Genomic DNA, 22,540 nt, shown 5'->3' with positions numbered 1-22,540 from the left:
AAAGATTAGCTGAAACCAGAGCTCTATAAGTCATGATCAACTATGACAGTTAATACTTTAAAGCAAGGACCTGAAGAGGATGCAACCAGTGAAAGTAGCTTGAAGATACTGGTCCCGATCACTGTGGAATCACAGCACTTACTGAACAAAAGACTGGTCAGCTTACAAACGAAAAGTGACGCTCCTCAAGTACATGATCCAACAATCCCATTCCTGGGCATGAATCTGGAGAAAACTAATTTAAAAGATACATGCAAACTAACACAACATTGTTAAGCAATTATCCTCTAATTAAAAAAAAAAAAAAAGTTATTCCTAACTTGAAGTCACTTGCTCAATATTAAACAACAAAAAAGATATATGCATCCCAACATTCACTGCAACACTATTTACAATAGCCAAGATATGGAAGCAATTTAAATGTCCATCGACAGAAGAGTCGATAAAAAAAGATGTGGTACATATGCACAATATAAACTGGAAAGGCTGGAGCTGGAGCTCCAATACTTTGGCCACCAGACTCACTGGAAAAGACCCTGATGCTGGGAGGGATTGAGGGCAGGAGGAGAAGGGGACAACAGAAGATGAGATAGTTGGATGGCATCACTGACTCAATGGACATGAGTCTGAGTAAACTCTGGGAGATGGTGAAGGACAGGGAGGCCTGGCGTGCTGCAGTCCATGGGGTCGCAAAGAGTCAGACACGACTGACCGACAGAACAAAAACAAGCATACACGATGGAATATTACTCAGCCATAAAAAAGAAAGAATACTATTTGCAACAACATTGATAGACCTAGAGATTGTCATACTGAATAAAGTAAGTCAGAGACACATAAATATCATATGATATCACTTATATGTGGAATCTTAAAAAAAAAAAAGGTACAAATGAACTTATTTACAAAACAGAAATAGAGTTACAGATGTAGACAACAAACTTAGTGTTCCCAGCAGGGGAAGGGGGGAGGGATAAACTGGGAGACTGGGATTGACATCTGCACACACTAAATATAAAGCAGTAACTAATGAGCATGTCCTGTATAGCACAGGGATATCTACTTAACACCTTCTAATGACTATGGGGAAAGAATCTTTTAAATGTGTGAAGATATATATATGTAACTGATTCACCTTGCTTACACCTAAAACAATATTATTTATCAACTATACTTCAATTTTTTAATGGTTTAAAAAAAATAAGACTAAATATTTGTGCTGACAAAGAACCTCTCTAGGTCCTAGTAAATGGCAGCAAAGACAAACCCACAGAATAATACAGAGCATAATTTGATGTATGTTTGTTAAATGCATAAGCAATTTCAAATGTAGGAATGCGGATATGCAGAGGAACTAGAAAGATACACGCTTTGGGGGGGCGGTGAAAGTTGGGGAGGGGAAGGGACATTCCCTTTGTATTCTGTATTCCTCTCTGGAGTTCATAATCATGGGCTGATTACTAATTTTCTTTAACATTGATTCCTCTGAACGAGAAAACGTAATTCCAGAGAGATTCCCACAACAGTAACAGAGGCTCAGTACACAGAGAGAGAGAGGAAACCACATCCTTATCATAAGCCACATGTAAGAATCCCAGGGGCCAGCACCCTTGTCCCTGTGGCCCTGCTTATAGGCCCCTCCCCTCACTGAGGTTCACGCCAAGACAGGAACAAGCTTCCAGTCCTTGGAGAAAGGATATGGACTTTCAGAGATAAAAATCTTAACCTCATGATTGCAATAGACTTAGAGTCCGGAAGTTAAAAGTTGATGCCTCTTCTTGTCTTAATATCAGAGAAGACTGCCGTGTTCTTGGGGGCCTGAGAAGTGGGTAGGTCATGAACCTCACAGCAGGGAGAGTCCTCCCAAGACCCTTGCATTCCCCCTACTCAATAAAAGGCTACACCCCCCACATTGAAGCCACTTGTGACAGAAGAGCTTAATAAATTGCACAACAAGAAACTCCAATGATTTAGAAAGTAACTGAATAAAAGACTTTTCTTTCAAAATTGGCTAACCCTGCTTCCTCCGCGGAATCTTGGGAACCCAGTAGCTTTTACAAAGTAGGTTTTTGTTTCTTTTGTTCAGAAGGACTGAGACTTTTCCCAAATAAACAGAAAAATTCCATGAAAACTAAGGGAAGGGAGGAGGGAGGGTGAGAAGGGAGGACAGAGAAACCCTGAAGTGGGAAAGCTGTGTCAGCCCCGTGCAGGGCTCCAGACCACTCTGCGGCCTGCGGGCAAGGCCAAGGTGAGACGCGCTGTCAGATCCGCGTTGTCAGAGACTGAGTGTCAAAGGCGGGGAAAGAATGCTAAACTATTTAATTAGGAATTCTTTTCCACTAACTCCATGTTATAATGATATTTTAGAATATTAGGTAAAACATTAAAACTAATGAAAGTGTTTTCTTTCCATTTTTTATGTGGTGAATACTTGTCCCCAAAGATTATGACCACCCAGAACGTCACAAAGGGACCTTGTCTGGACACGGGGTTACTTAAGGGTCTTGAGACAAAATTAGCCTAGTTTAGACTGGGCCTTAAAACCAATAAGTGGTATTTCTGTAAGAGAAAGGAGAGGGAGATCTGGACCCCAAGTCAGTCACACATATGGAAGACGTCCTGTGGAGACAGAGGCAGAGACTGGAGAGGAGAATCTATAAAACCAAGGAGAACTTCCCCAGTGGTTCAGGGATTAACAACCCACCCTGCAATGCAGGGAACACGGGTCGATCCCTGGTCCTGGCCAAGGCTGCCAGGAGCCACCAGATGCTAGAAGACCCAGGAAGGATTCTTCCCAGACCCTTCAGAGCCCTGCCCTGCTGACACCTTGATTTCCGACCTCTGGCCTCCAAAACTGAATTAAAGGAATTTCCTGATAATGTTTGTGATCTTTTTTTTATGGCATTTCAAGAAAATTAATGCAAGTGGCATAAAACAGATAAGAACCTGCTGTGTAACACAGGGAACTCCACTCAATACTCTGTAATGACCTACATGAGAAAAGAATCTAAAACAGAGTGGATATATGTACACGCATAACCGATTCACTTTGCTGTACACCTGATGCTAACACAACATTGTAAACCAACTCTAATAAAAAGTTTAAGAATACAAGTGGCTATTAGGAAATGTTAAGTCACAGACATGTGCTCACGTTCTATTCCTATTGATGTTGCTGCACTAGAGTTTAAAGGGAATTCACCCCTCCAAACCCAAGTCTTCACTATGGAGCCTAACTGCTTAGGTTCAGAAGAGTCCCCACATTTCTTGAATGCTTCTAAGTGATGAAAGTTATACCCAATTGAAATATCTGGAAGTCTCTGGATTTTGCTCACTTGTTTCTGGATTTTTCATGTTGATGGGAAAGAACAGTACTTCCTACACGTGTACAAATATCACAGGACACGCTGAACCCCAAGTGCACCGTATTTTTAACGTGTGCGGGACCTTCGGCCCAGTTTACAAGAGAGGACGTACTAAGTCCTGAGAAAACACTCAGCATCACCCCTGATGCCAGCAGCGCGCTTTCTGCCAAGCGCCCCAAGCTGCTGCTACCTGCCCTCCGGCTTGGCCTCCCTATCTGCCTTCCAGATGTTCCGGCCGCCACTGTTCTCTGAGATAAGAGGGCTCCCTTCAAAACACCTTAATTAGACCAGACGGCTGCTGGCTCGGGGAACTCCCAAGGGGGTTGGCCTTGCAGCTTCAACAAAGTATCAGCTGCAGGACAACCTCGCAGGGAGTGACTGCCAAGCCAATTACTGTGGCAGCTACGACCCGGGCATGGGGGGTGGGGAGCTCATTCCCCAGGAGCTCATCTCTGCAGAGCAGCAGCGCCAAGAGAGAAAGGCTGCCTCAGTGCTGCCGACACGCCGACGGCATAAAAATGGTCTCTGCCCCGGCAGGATCCAGGGTGAGAGGTCAGAGGATGCAGAAGCCAGGACAGAAGGAAGCAGAACTGGATAAACAAGTAACCATGACCCAGATGGCAGGCAGACAGGGAGCGGGGTGCTCCGGGCCTGAAGAGTCCTGGTTGGCACCCAGAGGAGCCACAGCAGGAACGCCAGGTCCTCCAGCAGGACGCTGTCAGGCTTAAAATGCCAGAGTCGTGCTTCCCCGAGAAGTTAAACCAGTGGCAGGGAATGTCCCACAGCGAAAACATACAGACGGGATTAGGGAGTAAAACTGTGACTCCAACATTACGGCATGGGCTAAAACAGGCACTTGCATACCCAGTCCCGTCTCAGCCTGTGTGAGAAAGGGATTTATTGCTCCCGCAACTCAGAAGAGAAAGCAGAAGCTCTAGACGTTAAGACACCTCCCTGCGTTTGCTCAGTCTGCCCTGAGAAGCACCAAGTGTGTTCAGGCCCTGTGGTTGTGCACGTGTGTTTGTTCTGCTACCTCTCTGTTCCAGGCTGGACAAAAGCAAATCGTTCAAAGGTTAAGAACAAAAACCACAGTGGGATACAATTTCTCCCCCACGAGGATGACTGCAGTCAAAAGAGCAGGTGATATGTCTGATCATGAAGACACACGAGTCCTTGGGCACTGCTGAAGGGGCCTGTAACACGGAGCAGCTGCTTTGGAAAACAACTCAGCAGTTTCATAAAAAGTTAAACTAACAGAAAACCCCCAAATAAACCCTCACATAGGTGGTCAAATGATTCTCGACAAGGGGGCCAAGACCATTCAATGGGAAAAGAGCAACCTTTTCGACAAAGGGAAAAACTGAATATTCACATGCAAAAGAATGAAGTTGTTGGACTCTTACATCATATAGAAAAACTAACCTCAAATGAATTAAAGACCTAAAACAATGAAACTCTTAACAGAAAACATAAGGGAAAAGCTTCTTGACATTAGACTTGTTGATGATTTCTTGGACAGGACACCAAAAGCATAGACAGCAACAACAAAAACACGACTTAATCAAAATGTAAAATTTCTGTGCATCAGAAGAACACAGAGTGAAAAGTAGTCAAATCATAGAGACAAGGGGAGGTTGCCAGGAATTGAGTAACAGAAGCTGTGGGGAGCTGTTGTTCAATGAGAACAGTTTCCGTTTGCAGGATGAAATACACTAGAGAGACAATGATGGTTGTACAACAGGGTGAATTTCTCAACACTGCTGAACTTAAAAATGGTTAAGATGATAAATTTTATGTGATAAATATTCTACCACAACTTAAAAAAAATCATTTTCAGTAACATTATTCATATTAGCCAAAAAGTGAAAAGAACCCAAAGTCCATCAACCGGTGAATTCATAAAATGGAGCATTCCTCCTGGAATATCACACGACAGAAACCAGCGATGGGATGATACGAGCTAACACAGGGAAGAGCTGCAAAGCATTATGCAAGGAGCCAGTCACCAAAACATCGCACAGTATACATTTCAGTTATATAAATCTCCAGAAAAGGCAAATGTATAGAGGTGGAAAGTTGACTGGGCTTCCCTGGCGGCTCAGCGGTAAAGCAACTGCCTGCAATGCAGGAGACCTGGGTTCGATCCCTGGGTTGGCAAGATCCACTGGAGGAGGGCTGGCAACCCACTCCAGTATTCTCGCCTGGAGCATCCCACGGACAGAGGAGCCTGGGGGGCGATGCAGTCCACGGGGTTGCACAGTCGGACACGGCTGAGCAGCAGCAGAAAGTCGACAGTAGTCTGGGCTGGAAGTGCACACGGGGTTGACTTCAAAAGGACACAACCTTTCTGGGGCAATGGAAACCTGGATTTCGGTGATGACTATACTACTCAGATAGTTTCCTAAAATTATTGAATTGCACACTTAAAGCCAGAGGAATTTATGCCATGCAAATTATACCTCAATAAAGCTGTGGTTTAAAAGGACAAGAACTCGCTATTGAACTCATATCCATTCAAATATGAGTTTTCTACAGTGTGTCCCAAAATTGAGGCTTATTTTCTCAAATACAAATGGAAGAACCTTAATAAGTTACATTTAAAAACCATCATCATCATAAAAAACCAGCCCCTGGTGGGGGCGGGTCTCCATCAATGTCCTTTCTGATCAGGGAAAAAGCAAAAGTCAGAGCATCCCGGTGGCCACGCCTTTCAGAATCTACCCCAGCAAAGGAGAAATAACAAGCGACAGAAATAAGCCCTTAAGTAGGCTGCCCTGTTTTCACAATTAGTGGAGAGGCTAAAACAATTAAGACGGGCTAATAATAAAAGCCCTCTAGCTGGCGTTCCTCACTCACTGACACCTTTGACCTGCTGCCCTGCAACTTTCTAGCTTGTTTGCAAATTCATTCTACCGTAATCAGAACTGGGTTTCTGTACAATGACTCCAGTTCCCCTCCTTAAACTATAGTAGAAAATGGAAGATGCAGCCTCAGGAGAGCAGGAGAAGAAGGGAGACCGACAATTTCTGAAAATGAGTCCAAGAGAAGGAAGAGCAAGCTGGGGTTGGGAGGACTGGGGTGGGAGCGTCTTAAGGTTTGATTTGCCGGCATTGTGAGCCATCTGAATTCTGCCCTTAACTGTGAGCATGCCTTTTTTTTTTAATCATGTATTTCTTTGGGAAAAAAAATTTTCTTTCCTCCTATTTTAAAACAGCAACAACACCCGGAGTCTGCTGTATGAGCTGTGATTCCAATAAATGCTGTCTCTGGAAGTGAACCGCTTTGGAAGCAGTTTGAATGATACTCGTGGGATTTGCAGCCGCGTTTCTCAAACTTTAATCTGCCCCCGAATTACCTCAGCAATCTCGTTAAAATGCAGATTCAGAATTAGGAGAGCCAGGGTGAGGCCCCAGAATCTCATTTCTAAACAGGGAGGTGAGGACCTCACTTTGAGCAGCGAAATGGGAAGGTGGCCTCAAGGATGCGACTGTTAAAACCTCTCTTCTCCCTGATTAACGGGAGCTTTCCACATACGCTGTGAATCCAAGCGGCTAAGCCATCCTTTCTGGGACGCGAACTTTTTTCTTTCCTCACTCGGTGATAATCCCTCTGGCTTACACAACTGCCCGTGGACGGCCCGCAGACAGCATAAAGCTGTGACTGGAAACCGGGATCTTTAAGATTTGGGGGCTTTGAGCGCAGGTAAAAGGAAGTGGGAGTGGGGAGACAGTCTTTCCTCAGGAGATGGAATTTGCCCGGGAATGAAAGTGAAAACTGGGGATCCCCTGGTGGTCCGCGGTTAAGACTCCGCGCTTCCCCTGCAGGGCGAGGGTTTGAGCCCCGGTTCGGGAACCAAGACCCCACGTGCAGCAGGGTACAGCCAAAAAAAGAAAAAAAGTGGAAACAGAATTGGAAGGAGAAAACAGACAACCAGTGAGGCACTCGGAAACACAGGCGTCTCTGGAGACCTTGAGGAAGGGTGCCATTCTGGTCTGGAAGCCACGTGGAACCAGTAAAAAAAGGACTGAGGAGAGTGGTCAGGGGTACAGAGGAGAAGAGAACTCAGCCCTGAGAAATGACCCCAGGAAGACCACCGGGTACAGTCAGGATGCACACAGCGCCCTTGCAGGCCCTCCGAGACGCGCCAACATCAGCCAACGGGAAAGCTCTGGGAGGAGAGCCCTGGGTCTGGAGGACGTCCCTGCATCCAGGCTGGAGTCAAGTCAAGACCTGAGTCTTCACGGTGACCCCCGTGACCTCCAGACGCCGTCAGAACAACTCCAGGGCCGCGGCCGGCCTACGAGGGACCCGACCCCTCATCTCAGCCGAGTCAGCCCTCCAGGCCCAAAGCCAGCGGCGTCACCCGGAGGGGCTCAGGAGGCTGCGGCCACAGAGCGCAGAGCCGCGGACGTTCCTGCGGCCTCGACCTGCGCGCATCCCCACCGTGGGCTTCGCCAGAGACCCCCAAAGCGGACGGCGCGGCCTCCAGGGCGGGCAGGGGCCCCTCGGGCTGCCGACGATGGGACGACCCCTCGGTCCCGCCTGCTGTCTCGGCACCGAACCGACCAGACGAGTGGTACAGACCGCGCCGCGCCGGTCAGCCTCGCAGCCCCACCAGCCGCAAAGCAGGGCCCCCACCCCGCTCCCCACCCGGCTCCTCGGCCAGGTTCTCGAGGCCGCCCTCAGCCCCAGCAGCCTGCGCACCGCCCTTCCCTACATCCACTTCCCCAGCTCCCAGGGCGACCACCTGCCTGCGAGGTCCCATCCCAGGCCACCTGGCTCTCCTTTCGAAGCCTCTCCCGGCTCACTCCTCTCTCACCACCAGGCCCCGCAGAGCCCCACCAGCGGCTGGAAGGAACGGCCCCTCCCCACCTTGAGCACACGCCCGCCCCGCCCTGCACGGAACACGGGCTCCGCTCAAAAACGCCACCAGCAAAATCAAGCACCTGGGTCTGCCGCTCCCAAGGTGACTGTCCCCTGCATCGTCCTATCTCCCCACCCCAGGGCCCGCAGGACCCGAGTCCGCGCTCAGAGAGGCCTGCTTGTTGCGCTCACCGGGCTGGCCAAGGAGCAAGCACCCCAGGCCAAAACCTCGACCTCGACCTCCTGGCTCTAAAATATCCTGTGTCTCCTTCCTGGTGCGAAGACTCACTGTTAGCACGCGGATTCAGTGTGAAGTTTTCTACCTGAAACTCAAGACCTTCCATCAGCTGCTCTCCTCTTTACCCAGGGGACCCTGTTTCCCACTACTTCTGTTTACTCACTCTCTGCCTCCAGTTGGGCAAGTCACTGTATTAAGATCAATAATCACCACTTAGCACTGGTTTTTTTTCAAGTTTAGCTGACTTACAATATTGTGTTCCTTCCAGGTGTACAGCAAAGTAATTCAGTTATACTGTGTGTTAACAGGTTATCACAAGATACTGAATTCAGTTCCCTGTGCTATACAGCAGGGCCTTGCTGTTCACCTGTTCTGCACACAGCAGTGTGTATACGTTAAACCCAGGCTCCTAAGGTATCCACCCTGCACTCTGGGGACCATAAGCTTGCTTTCGATGAGTCTGTTTATGTTTTGTAAGTACACTTGTACTATTTTAGCGTCCACATGTAAGTGATAACATAGGGCATTCGTCTTACTTCACTTAGTAGGATAATCCCCAGATCCATCCATGCTGCGGCGAGTGACATTATTTCATCCATTTTAGGACTAAGCAACAGCCCAATGGCAGAAAGTGAAAAGGAACTCAAAAGCCTCTCGATGAAAGTGAAAGAGGAGCGTGAAAAAGTTGGCTTCAAGCTCAACATTCAGAAAACTAGGCATCTGGTCCCATCACTTCATGGGAAATAGATGGGGAAACAGTGGAAACAGCGTCAGACTTTATTTTGGGGGGCTCCAAAATCACTGCAGATGATGACTGCATCCATGAAATTAAAAGATGCTTACTCCTTGGAAGGAAAGTTATGACCGACCTAGATAGCATATTGAAAAGCAGAGACATTACTTTGCCAACAAAGGTCCGTCTAGTCAAGGCTATGGTTTTTCCAGTGGTCATGTATGGATGTGAAAATTGGACTGTGAAGAAAGCTGAGCGCCGAAGAATTGATGCTTTTGAACTGTGGTGTTGGAGAAGACTCTTGAGAGTCCCTTGGACTGCAAGGAGATCCAACCAGTCCATTCTAAAGGAGATCAGTCCTGGGTGTTCTTTGGAAGGACTGATGTTGAAGCTGAAACTCCAATACTTTGGCCACCTCATACAAAGAGTTGACTCATTGGAAAAGACTCTGATGCTGGGAGGGATTAGGGGCAGGAGGAAAAGGGGATGACAGAGGATGAGATGGCATCACCAACTCGATGGACATGAGTTTGGGTGAACTCCGGGAGTTGGTGATGGATAGGGAGGCCTGGCGTGCTGCGATTCATGGGGTTGCAAAGAGTCGGACATGACTGAGCGACTGAACTGAACTGAACAACCCAATGTGTATACACACCACACCTCTCTATCCATTCATCTTTGCGGACACTTAGGTTTAATTAGTGCTGCCTGTAACTGGAATAGTAGCTGCTGCTGCTGCTGCTGCTAAGTCACTTCAGTCACACAGACTCTGTGCGACTCCATAGACGGCCACCCACCAGGCTCCCCCGTCCCTGGGATTCTCCAGGCAAGAACACTGGAGTGGGTTGCCATTTCCTTCTCCAATGTATGAAAGTGAAAAGTAAAAGTGAAGTTGCTCAGTTGTGTCCGACTCTTCGCGACCCCATGGACTGCAGCCTACCAGGCTCCTCCGTCCATGGGATTTTCCAAGCAAGAGGACTGGAGTGGGTTGCCATTGCCTTCTCCGGGAATAGTAACTACCATTTGCTAACTATTTAGAATGCTCCAGATATTACACACAACTGCTAAATGAATCATCTCACTTTAACATCACCCTTGACTCAGAATCACACCGTAACATGTCCATAAGAGAGTTCTCAACTCTGATCCATCTGAATGTTTCTCCCGCGGTCTCACCATCTTAAAAAATGGATCCCTCCCCTCAGCTGCTCAGGCCAACAACCTACACATCACACACATTCACCTCTCTTTTCTTCACACGCCAGCATGCCCCCCCAATAACTCAAATCCTGTTGCTTCTAAATTCATAATACAGCCTCAAGCTGTCTCCTCACCTGTCCTCTGCCTTCATCCAAGCCACCATCCACTTAGATCCAGCCTGTAATAACTTCAAATGGCCCTCTTTTTCTACCCTTTCTCTTACACACTTTATCCTTCTTAGAGCAGCCAAAGAGGATGCTTAAAATAACTATGTCTTCTCTGAAGATACTGCAAACAGGCCAGATCTATCAACAGGTAGACAGATAAACCATAGTACATCCATATGGTGGATTTATTTCTCAACAATAAAAAGAAATAAACTATTGATGCATGCAGCAACATGAATGAACCCCCCAAACCCTGAGCAGAGTGAAAAAGGAACAGTGTGTACCATGTGGGATCATTTATGAGAAATGCAGGAATATCAAAACTAAGCTTAGGGGGATACAAACTAGATCCGCCGTTGCTTCTGGGGGGACTTTCCAAGGTGACAAAAACGTTCTGGATCTGGCTATGCATTTGTTGAAACTGCTCGGAAGTGGGAGATCAGATCATTTCACCCTGTGAGGATGATCCAATGGGGGGGCCCCGTCGGCTCCCCCACCTCACCCCCGCCCCCCCAGCCCAGTGGTCCCAGCTGCCTGTGACTCCGCCAAGCCCCCTGGGTTGGAGTCTCTGCGGCAGCCTCTCCCCGGGTCCCGGGGCCCCATGCAGAGCTGGCTCCCTGCCATCACTCAGGTCCAGGACAGTCCCCTCTTCAGAGAGGACTTTACGGGCACACGTCTGGCGGAGCCGCCCAGGGAGCCTTTTCCACGGCTCTGTTTTCACTCTTGTGTGCACGGCACTTAACACTCTCTGCTATTTTCTTGTTTACTGTCTGCTTCTGCCACCAGAAAGCAAGCTCTCCCAGAGCGAGCGCCCATCTGCCGCTGCGCCCCTGTGTCTACGCCAGCACCCGGCGCGTTCCAGGAGGGTTTGCCCGATGAACAGGGATGCTGGCAGGACCCCTCTCTCCGCTTGAGAGATCCGAGGCTTGTGCAGGGGGCAGGACCCTCACCACCCCGCAGACTCACAGCATGAAAGCGGCACGTTGGGGAGCCCCCCCACCCCCCGTCCTGCCAGCGCTCGTGGACACATCCCCGGGAGGTGGCAGGGCAGGTGGTCCTGCGGGGACGCTCAAGGCCTGGCTGCCAGGACTCACGTCGCTGTTTCAAAGTGCGCTGACCTTGGCTTCCCTGGCCGTCTGCCAGCCAGTTTCAACACCCGCTTGTTAGAGCCGATGCAAACTCGGCCAAGCCGAGCAGCGGCCATCAGTCACTAGGATGCTAGGAGTCACCCTGCACTTCTGGACTCTTCCGCAGACCACAGAAGCCTCCCAGGAGGCTGCCCAGGCCCAGCGTGGGTGGGGGCCGGCTTGATGGTGTGGACTCTATGGAAATACCCCCTCACGCCTTGCCCTGAGGTCACTGAAGAGACTACAGGAAACCTCCTAAGGTGAGGTGGTGCGTCACTCCAAGGGAATCATCAGAGACATCATTCACACTTTTTTTTCCAAAATAAATGCATTTGACTCCTGATTAAAAACATAGTAAGTCCTGTGTCTGGGCCTCTGGGTACAAACAGAAGAACAAATTAAAGAAAGCCTATCGTGTGGGGAGGAATAAATTGGGAGATTGGAATGGACATAAATACACTGCCATGTGTAACATAGATAACTAACAAGGGCACGCTGTGGGCTTCCCTGGAGGCTCATCTGGTGAAGAATCCGCCTGCAATGCGGGAGAACCTGGGTTTGATCCCTCGGTTGGGAAGGTCCCTTGGAGAAGGGAAAGACTACCCACTCCAGTATTCTGGCCTGGAGAATTCCAGGGACTGTATAGTCCATGGAGTGGGACACGACTGAGCGACTCTCACTTTCATTTTCACTCAAGGACGTACTGTGCAGCACAGTGTTCAGTGATGACCTGAGCGGGAAAGAGTCAAAACAGGGCAGTTCTATGTGTAACTGACTCGCTCTGCTGGACACCGGAAGCTAACACAACGCTGCTCATCAACTGCACTCCGGTAAGAAGTTTTAAAAAAGAAAGCCCACCTGAGTGGCAGTCTTCCTAAGCTGCCCTTGGAAACAAATGTTTAGTGAATATATAAGCGGGGAGAACACCCCCGTGTTATATACGTGCACACGCAAGACAGAAAGATGAAAATCCGGGTGTGTTAATTGTATCAACTACAGAAAAGATTACTTTATGGTCCATATGATTCCATTAAAAAGTAAGCTTATCCTGAATATTTAACACGCGTTTTCAAGGATGAGTTGTTTGGGAAAACCAGAGGCTGTACAGTAATCGAGCCGCCTCACTGCCGCTCCTGGGGAGGACGGGGCCCTTAGCGGCCTCAGCAGACGGTTCTGGAGACCGGGTGGGTGTGAACCAGGAGGAACGGTCTCTGTGCTGCGTGTCCACCCCCTGGGCCGGTAACAAGGAGGTGTTGGCGTCCACTGGAGCCTTCTGGACCGGACTCCAGCCACCGCATGCAATATGCACGGCTCTGCGTGGCCCACAGGACACAGTGTAGAGCTCAGTCACCATCCAGAGCCAAGGGGGGCAACGGCAGGACCTGGCCTGACATTCACCGGCAAGGCCTCCCCAAGGGCTGCAGGGAGGAGGGAGGCCACAGGCTGCGGGGCCCGCCTCTCATCCAGCCCCTGTCTCCATCAGGGCAGCCAGCACGCCGCCCAGATTTCCCGCCAGTCTTACCCTCGTGGGTTCTTCCTGTACATCTCAAGATCAAATTCCCATCTTTTCTTTCAGAAGCCTAATCAGGGGACTTCCCCGGCAGTCCAGGGGTTAGGAGGCCGTGGTGTCACTGCCGGGAGCCTGGGTTCAATCCCTGGTCAGGGAACTGAGAGCCCACAAGCCACGCAGAGCCGTGCAGCCACAAAAAAAAAATAAAAGTTTCACAAGCCTAATTAAAATTCATCCTAGTAAGCTGTCCACATCCAATGACTTCCATTCTGTAAATGGTTAACCAATTTTAACTTGTTTTCTAGCTTAAAAACATGGGCTTTTATGAACTAGGGCTACAGCTGAGAACACACACGCAGCCTAGGCTGCCACGTGGAGCGCCAGAGCCAGAGGCAAGGAGGATCTGCCGTGCGTGCCTCCACTGATGTGACCTCCACAGGAGGCAAAGCTGTCTCTGGCAAGGAGCATCAGAAAAAAGAGTACCGGCAGTGGGGAGGGCGCACGCGGGCCCTCTGGGGGCGGGAAGCGCTCCGCAGCGTTATCTGCGTGACAATGGCAGAGACGTGCAAATATGCCGAAGCGCACCCCCAGACCCTCACACGCACTGAAGACCTGAGCACCAGCGGCGCAGCGCAAGTGTACAGAGACTGCTTCATCTGGACTGTGCTGAAATTCTGCCACATGTGCAGTCTTATCTGGAGCTGTTCAGGGACTCCTCAATTCCCAGGACCTGCGAGTCCTCACCTCTCCAGCCCATCTGGCACCTGGGATGGCCGGACTCATATCCCTTTCATCTCCCTTCCACAAAGAACTCTCTGGGGCCAGCGCGGTGGCGCTCTTGATTGTCAGCTTTAAAACAATCTAGGGCATGCATCTGTCTGCCCGGGTCAGTCATAAAGAACACTTACTCTGCTCACTTTACGGCCTGCACGTCTCAATGAACTAGAGAAAGCCTTTGAACATCTCTCTCAACAGGAGCACAGTGCACATCAATCGGGAGCAGGAGAAGGCCTGCCATGAACGCAGGCCCCAGTAAACCATCTGCAGGAAGGCGCCCTCCCCGCCTGGGACGCGGAGGACGCGGGTGCCGGCGGCTCCCTCCTCCGCTCTCAGCCCTGCTGGTGGCTGAGACGACCTCCCAGCCTTTCTGTTCCCCCAGGTGGAAGCATCAGATGACGTGCAGCAAAACGCTAGCTAGCGACAAAACTGCTGATAGCAACGGAAACTGTTAAAAAATAACACAGACGTCCGTGGAATGCCTGTGTTCTAAGAAGGCTCGGAGAAGCTCAACAATCTTGTCTTCATGGTAAACCTTCGAGGAGGCCCCTGCCACCCGCGAGGAGCCTGAAAGGCAGGCAAGTGAGGCCTGCCCCGGGGCACCAGGCTGGGGGGCAGGCCACCCTCCAGGGGGTCGGCTGGCCTGCAGTCCCACAGGCACCTCGGCAGATTCAAAGCATGGAGTCGGGTTCAAATTAGGAGACTGTCCAGAGCCAGAAACCTCTGACAACTCTTCCTGAACCTTCCTCTCAGGGTGGAACAGACAACTCCATCAGAAGCCGCTGAGCCGTAGACACCCAGGCTTTACTGGCACTGAGTATCCAGGTCTCTCATCTGAGAAGCAGATGTTCTGATTGTTCCACGGTACCTGGAATGAAACTGCATGTTTCACCCTCAACGATCCCTACGACCAGTCAGACCCGTGGATTTACAGAATTAAATGGACGCAGGATTAAATCCTTCCAGTGTGGACAGGTAACCAGGTTTAGATCTACTGAACGGTAAACAGAAACACACACAAGACCCACCAGCACGGCCTCACAAAACACTTATTTTTGCAATCACAGGCTTCCTAAAACAAAACAGTCCTCAGCAGATTTTTGTGCTGTTTTGTCCTATAAACTACTTTTCTCAGTTACATAAAACTGCAAATTGTAATCTGAAGGCTTTGCAGGCTGGCATTTCAATCTTCTCTGAGAGTTTAGGAGGAAATAATTCAACTTGGTCATCTTTCTCACTTTCTGTATGGTGCCTGCCAAATAAAACATTCCGCCCAAGTGCCTGGTTCCACGGCACCCCCTTTTAGAGCAATGTGGCTAGAGGCTGAGAAGGTTTTTTTTGTTTTAAACATTTTATCTACCCACCTGGGTGTGCTGTGCTTTGCTGTAACAATATTGCTGATCTGAAAATGTCTCCCAAAAGATACTTTCAGTTGAGTTTCTGTTTGCAAACCAACAATCACCTTACATAAAACATCACCTTTTAAAAGGGTGCCCACAGTGGGAGGTGGGGGGGTGGGGCCCAGACTTTTGGGGGGTGGGAGGGATGGCAGAGTGATAACGCTGGACTGCAGTCATGTAAGCACTACTGGACACGTTTACTCAAAAGCATCTGACTACACACAGTTGATGAGTTTTATGGTCTATAAATTATACCAAAATAAAGCTGTTTAAAAATATGCCCAGGATTCACAAACGAGATTTTTTTCAGGTTTTGAGTGCTATTCAAATTAACATGAAAAGTATTCATTTTTTCCCCGGCTGCAAAGTTATGGTATTGGGGGAAAATCAACGTTCTCCTGAGGCAGTTTCTCGGCTTCTGCACCATTGTCTCGGGGGCCGGGTCCCTGCGGTGGGTGGGGAGGGGTGGCCCGCACCATGGGACGTCACCAACACCCCGGGCCTGTTCACCAGCTGCCACCAGGGCCGCCTCCCCCCATTACAATGGCTGAAAATGTCCCCAGACTTTGCCAAATATCCCGCGGCGGGCACAAGAGCTCCTGGGTAAGAGCCGCTGCTCCAGATGCTGGAACAGCAGTCTGCTCCCAGGAGGACGGACAAACGCAAACAGAGGCTTCCCGCGCTCCCCACAACTTCAAGGCTGGTTCTTGCCCCAGCCCACCCCACCCCCGTTTGCCAGTGGCCCTGACACCCCCAGCGCAGGGAGCTTTCTCTCACAGCAGCACCTGTGCCTGTGCCCACTGAGTTTCACACTCAGGGCCCCTTCTAGATGATAAACCATTATTTTTTAAATGACTAATTTTCTAGCCCTGTGCCCACGTCTCTCTCTCAAGTATGGCTCTCAGCCCGGAATCCCATCAACTGCGTCCTCTGTAACTGCTTGGCGGCCCCTGACTGGGACCCTGAGCACAGCACCAGGCAATTTCTTTTCTTGTTTTTAGTAATTTTTAGTGCAGTATTGCAGAGAAGGCAATGGCACCCCACTCCAGTACTCTTGCCTGGAAAATGCCATGGACGGAGGAGCCTAGTGGGCTGCAGTCCATGGGGTCGCTAAGAGTCGGACACGACTGAGCGACTTCACTTTCGCTTTTCACTTTCCTGCATTGGAGAAGGAAATGGCAACCCACTCCAGTGTTCTTGCCTGGAGAATCCCAGGGACGGGGGAGCCTGGTGGGCTGCCGTCTGTGGGGTCGCACAGAGTCGGACACGACTGAAGCGACTCAGCAGCAGTGCAGTATTGTGGATTTACGGTGCTGCTTAGTTCCAGGTGTACACCAGCGTGAATCAGTTACACATACACATTCACCCACTCTTCCTTAGAGTCTTTTCCCGTGTAGGGAACCACAGCTTGTTGAGGATGATTTCCTGTGCTTATATGATACACAGCAGCGTGCACACATCAACCCCAATCTCCCAGTTTATCCCCCCCACGGCTTTCTCTCCTGGTAACTATAAGTTTGTTTTCTACATCTGAAACTCTATTTCTGTTTCAGCACCAGGCAGGTTCTTTTTGCCAGCGCGGACCCAACAGTCTAAGGTTCCAGGAACATTCTGGGACCTTCTGTCTTTGAACTTCAAGGCTGAAGTCATGGTCTCCATCTTAGAGATGAAGCAAGCCAGGTTCAGAGGGAAACTCCGTGACTGGTGCCCAAGGCCACACACGCGGCAGAGCTGAGACAGGAGACTAAGCCCTGCGTTCCTCCTCGACTCCCACGTCTCCAGGGTACCCTCCTCTGAGCTGCTCAGAGGATGCATGGCCCACGCACCTGCTGGTGCTCAGACACAGGAGCCCATCTGAAGTGCTCAGTGTCACCCTGCGAGGTGGAGGCTCCTAGGCCCGAGTTGTACACAAGGAAACAGAGAGCGAGGTCAAGTCCATGTCCAGGGTCACGCAGTGGGGCCTGAAATGTGAACTCAGGGGGCTCTCACCCACCACCCCCTCCAGCCTCCTCTCGTCAACAAATGGCCTATTTCATTAGGAAAAGTCAGGTAATGGTTTTGGTTTTCCGGTACATAAATTACACTCTCATTCAAACAGATGTGGATTTGGGCTCCTTGTAACTTACTCGGGGTTCCTTCTATAACACTAAAAATCTAGTCCTATGCACATCTGTGAGAGCCCTGGAAATGCCCTATGTGAAAAATCGCCAATTCCCTCCACCCAACTGTCAAGGACTGGTCAGGCTACAATTTCACTACTGGTCTTCTAGCAGTTAATCATCTCAGTTTTTTCTAGCTCATTCAGCCAGTCAATAACCACATCACTTAGGATCTATGCAGAGTGACAAACACATTATCAAATAATCACACAATTAAAAGTCAAGATAAAAGCACAAGGAAGAAGAAATAAGTACAGAGGGGGTTTCTGAAAATTTAGAATGGGAAGGCTGAATAAGGTTGTAAATGTGATGCAAGGAATCTGAGATTTTCAGGAAGAGCTGGGAGTTCGCTTGAAGGTGAGGGAAGAGGAGCTTTTGGTCCTGGTGAACAGTACTTGCAAAGGCCCTGAGACAGAAGGGAACCTTGCATGCACAGCCCTCAAAAGGGGCCAGAGAGACAACAGTGGCCAGCCCACACAGGGCCTTGCGGTTTGAGAGTCCCTTGGACTGCAAGGAGATCCAACCAGTCCATTCTGAAGATCAGCCCTGGGGTTTCTTTGGAAGGAATGATGCTAAAGCTGAAACTCCAGTACTTTGGCCACCTCATGCGAAGAGTTGACTCATCGGAAAAGACTCTGATGCTGGGAGGGATTGGGGGTAGGAGGAGAAGGGGATGACAGAGGATGAGATGGCTGGATGGCATCACTGACTCGATGGACATTGAGTCTGAGTGAACTCCGGAAGTTGGTGATGGACAGGGAGGCCTGGCGTGCTGCGATTCATGGGGTCGCAAAGAGTCGGACACAACTGAGCGACTGAACTGAACTGAACTGAACTGAACTAAACTGAGGGACAGAATAGGTCAGACCTACATTTTTAACGATCACTCTGCCTGGGTCACCTGAGCGACCTGAGCCAGGACACAGTTCAAAGAACTCTACTCTGGATCCTGCAAAACAAGTTTGTTTCTTTTTTTCTTTTTTTTTTTCCTCTCTGGGGTGTGGTGCCCCTCCCTGGCTAGGAACTAGCTCCCTTCTTTTTCTGTTTGTTTGTGAAGTTTAAAGGCCAGATCTTTTATCAGGTCTGAGGCTTATTTTCTTTCAATAGCTCCAACACCCACCCCACCCTCCACCCCCAGGAACGTACTTGTCTCTCTCCAGAGAGATGTCACTTTTGCCAAGTGGCCGATCAGTGACAGAAGGTAGGGGAATCTGTCCTTTGGGGTTTTCTTACATAAAAGGTACAGGCAAGCTCAGAAAAGAACACACATGCTGGTCTCCTGCACCTCCTCACACTCAAGAACAGTTAAAAAACAAACAAACAAAAAGCCCGAGATAATATTAAGACCCCTGGCCTCCCTCTTGGCCACACACACCTCCCTACCAACCCTCTAGGTCCCGCTGGCCCAGCTCCAAGCTGTCCTAACTACTTTCAGTTTCTCCACTACAAGAAGCTGCAGCTCACCCCTGCACCGCTAAGAGTCCTTAGCACCCGCTGACACTTCCTCCAGGAAGCTATTCCTGCCCAACCCCTGCTTCAGTCCGTGAAGGCCCTGCTCTGAGTGCCAACAGCATTCTAAGGAGGCAGGTTTTCTGAGATTCATTGTAACTGGTTCACCCACCACTTGCACTCAAGGCCGCGCACACGTCCAGCCAGCAGCCCCAGAAGGACACATTCTGGGTGTCACTGTTCCAGCCAGCACAATGCCTGGCCCCCTGATGGGCATCCCTCTAACACTGAATGAATGAATGAATGAACAACTAGATACGGAGACTTGCAGCCTCCCAGGACCAAGAAGAGAGACCCTCGATGACAAGGTTTTCCCTTCCAATAGGTTTGGTTGTCAATGGGAACGTAAAACACTCAAGTTACAAACTTTAGAAAAGGTGCTAATTTCACTCATGAACATTTTAAAGGATTAAAAATATGAATGCAGGGCACAGATGCTCAAGGGTTTTAGACAGAACCAAAACTTCAGGCAGCAGGGTGAGAAGGAACCCGATTAAAAAATCAGACTAGAAACACGGAGCGGACAGGCGCCGCCGGGCCGACTCCCTCTGGTTCCGAACCCGCGGCCGCCGGGTACCTGGGCCCGTTCCCGGCCCGGCGCAGACCTGCCTTGCGCCGCGGCTCCCCCGCCTCGTTCTCACTCATCTACGGCGCCTGGCAGGCACCCTCCGGGCCCTTCTAAGAAGCACTCTCCTCCTCGGTCACTTTTGCTCCTTCAGAAACACCAGCCTCGGGGCACTGTTGTCTCCCAGTTTCAGTAATCCGATACCGTCCCGGGTGGCACTGGGGTTTGCCCCTCGGGATGGGGCCTGTGAGCCGCCCAGCATCACACCACCTGAGAGCAGGCTCTCAGCCTCGTCCCAACCCTTCGGACACGGAGTGAGCATGGAAGCGGCTCCCGGGAGATGCCCGTTAACACTCAAGTCTGAGTGGATGCTACACCAGGCGACAAGCCTGTACGGAACCGGGAAGGGTCCACACAGGGCGTGAGCGGCGCGGAGGGGAGCGCACCCAGGAGCCGAGAAGCCCCTGCAGACGCTGAAGCCCCCTGGCCGGGGGACGCGCGCGCGGGGTCACCGACCCCGAGCTCCCGGCCTGGCCGCCTCTGCTGGGGGCGCAGGGCCGGGACGCCCGTCCCCGCCCCGCCGTCACCCAGTCCAAGCCGAGCTGACAGCGGCCCCCCGGCGGCGTCTCGTCCGGACGGGCAGGGGAGCCGGAGTGCTGTTTACAGCCGAGAGCCGGGGCAGCGTCCCGGCTGCAACAGTAACAGCACGGGGCGCCCGGCCGCCAGCACGCCCAGCGCCCCGGGCCCCCGCGGCCGCTCCCCCCGCCCCGCGCGCCCCCGCTTCCACCCAGCTCCGCCCAGCGAGGTGAGGACCGAGGGGGGCGCGCAAGTCCCCGAGAGGGGCTCCCTGGGACCCGCTCCGCTCCCGGAAGGCGCCTCCGGCGAGCTCCTACAGAGCAGCAGCGCCCCAGGGCAGAGCGGGCGCGGAGCAACGCCTGCGGGGGGGCGGGGAGGGGGTGGTCCTCTCGGGGTCGGGGCCCCCCGACGGGGCTCGGCGCGGGGCGGCCCTCCGGCCCGGGGGCGGGCGGCGCGCCTACCTTACAGGCGGAGTACACCCCGAGTTTCTCCAGCTTCTTGGCCCGCGGGGCGGAGCGCAGCTGCGCCTTCTTCACGGCGATCCGGGCCGAGCAGCCGCCGCTCGGGCCCTCGGCCGCGCCCGCCGCCGCCCCAGCCGCGGCCGGCCCGCAGGAGCCCGCGCCCCCGGCCGCCGCGCCCGGGGGGCCCTGCGGGGGCGCGGGGGGCAGCGGGGGCGCCCCGGGCGCGGGCCCGCCCGCCTCCGACATGCCGGCCCGGAGCGCAGCAGGCGCCGCCAGTCGGGGCCGCGGCCGCCGCCAGGGTCTCCGCCCGGCTCTGGGCGCCGGAGCGCGGGACCCCCGCCCGTCGCCCGCCGCCGCCCGCCGCGCGCCGAGGCCGCAGCTGCTCGCGGAGGGAGGGGCCGGCGCCGCCCGCCGCCCGCCCGGGCCTCCTCCCCGCGGGCCTCCCCGCCCGCCTGGGCGCTCCTCCTCCCGGCCCCGCGCTCCTCCCAGCTCCTCCCCGCGCTCCTCCCAGCTCCTCCCCCGCGGCCGCCGGGGGCGAGGCCCGCCCGGGGGTTGGAGGGGGTGGAGAGGGAGGGAGACCCGGGCACCTGCCGGCCGCCCCCCCTCCAAGCCGTCCCCGAAAGGGGCGCAGGCGGGAGAGACGCGCCCCGTGCGTCCCTCGACTCCAGTCCACCCTCCCTCGGAGCCGGGCAACTTCCTCCACCCTAGCGGGAGCCCGGGGGAAAAAAAACATTTTTGAAAAGTACCCGTCCACGCTAATCCTTTTCTTTGTTGCTAATTCACCAAAATAAAGGCTTGATGTTTTGCGTGTCTTTTTGCAGTTCCTTTGCCTTCCAAAGTCTCTCTTTTAATCCAGAACGCTTCGAGCCTATAAGCGATCTCTGGATCCCATCCGGCAGAGAAAGGGAAAGACAGTTAATCGATATTTTCTGACATTTTTGTTCGAAAGGGCTGGTTGTGGAAAGAACGGTCGTCCAAGAAACGCCGTATGAAAACTAAACACAGGGGGAGAAGTTGGCTGCTCGGGCTCATCTCTGCAGGTGGGGGTTAGAACCGTACTCCTTTCTATATCCTTTCCTGCAATGTTTCACAGTTTTCAAAATTGATATCAGCAGCATGCATATTAACCATGAAAACAATTAGGCAGCACCCAAAAGAATGTGTTGATTCTGGCCTCAAACTTAAAAAAAAAAAAAAGCTCAACTCAGCGTTTTCAACTTTGTTGAGACTGTCGCAGACTACCGTTCCCATGGTTGATGAGAAGGAGGGTGGTAGTTAGTAATTCGGAGAATACGTTTCAGTTTTTTTCATTTGAAGGCCGTGCACTTTAGGTCGGCCTTTCCGAAGCAGCTTTTTAAAGCCCAGCACTATATTTCAAGACCCTCCACAAGTGTCCTGCTTTTGTAACGGTCATAATTTTTACATAATACGGGCCATTAATGTGTGTGTTATCAAATTCTTTGCATACTTTATAGCTCTCTCCCAACTCCAGCCAGAACGCTTGGAGGAATGTGCTTTTCCCTGGAATTATTCCCTTTCCCATCCCATTTTTTTCCAGTTAATTTTCTCTAGCCTTTTTCTAGGTTCTCTGTGTTCTTTCTACTTTTAATACAGAGTGATATATAAAAATGAACTCTATTTTTTCTAAGTTTGTAAATCCAGTGACATTGCTGCTGCTGCTGCTGCTAAGTCGCTTCAGTTGTGTCCGACTCTGTGCGACCCCATGGACTGCAGCCTACCAGGTTCCTCGGTCCGTGGGATTTTCCAGGCAAGAGTACTGGAGACAGCACAAAAGGAAAGGGCCTCTCCCAACTTGAGCCCTAGCCGAAGGTCCGAAATGGTAGACTTCAGTTCCATCAGGACAGTCTCAGCAGGATGTCTTAAAGGCTG

General features: G+C 51.4%; 1 protein-coding gene across 6 annotated transcripts in view; it reads right to left on the bottom strand.

Annotated features, from left to right (window-relative positions):
• Positions 1-20,911, bottom strand: part of KAT2B (lysine acetyltransferase 2B) — a 97,531-nt gene extending 76,620 nt beyond the window's left edge. For all 6 annotated transcript variants that reach the window (XM_044948745.2, XM_044923953.2, XM_025294276.2 and 3 more), the window contains exon 1: positions 20,651-20,911. In XM_044948745.2, the coding sequence (XP_044804680.1) occupies positions 20,651-20,896 (246 nt within the window). In that variant the 5' untranslated portion in view covers positions 20,897-20,911. The remainder of the gene's footprint in view (positions 1-20,650) is intronic.
• Between the last annotated feature and the right edge of the window lie 1,629 nt (positions 20,912-22,540).

The sequence above is a fragment of the Bubalus bubalis genome, chromosome 1 (assembly GCF_019923935.1).
Source record: "Bubalus bubalis isolate 160015118507 breed Murrah chromosome 1, NDDB_SH_1, whole genome shotgun sequence".
In the NCBI taxonomy this organism is placed as follows: Eukaryota; Metazoa; Chordata; class Mammalia; order Artiodactyla; family Bovidae; genus Bubalus; species Bubalus bubalis.
This window is presented reverse-complemented; position numbering and strand designations above follow the sequence as displayed.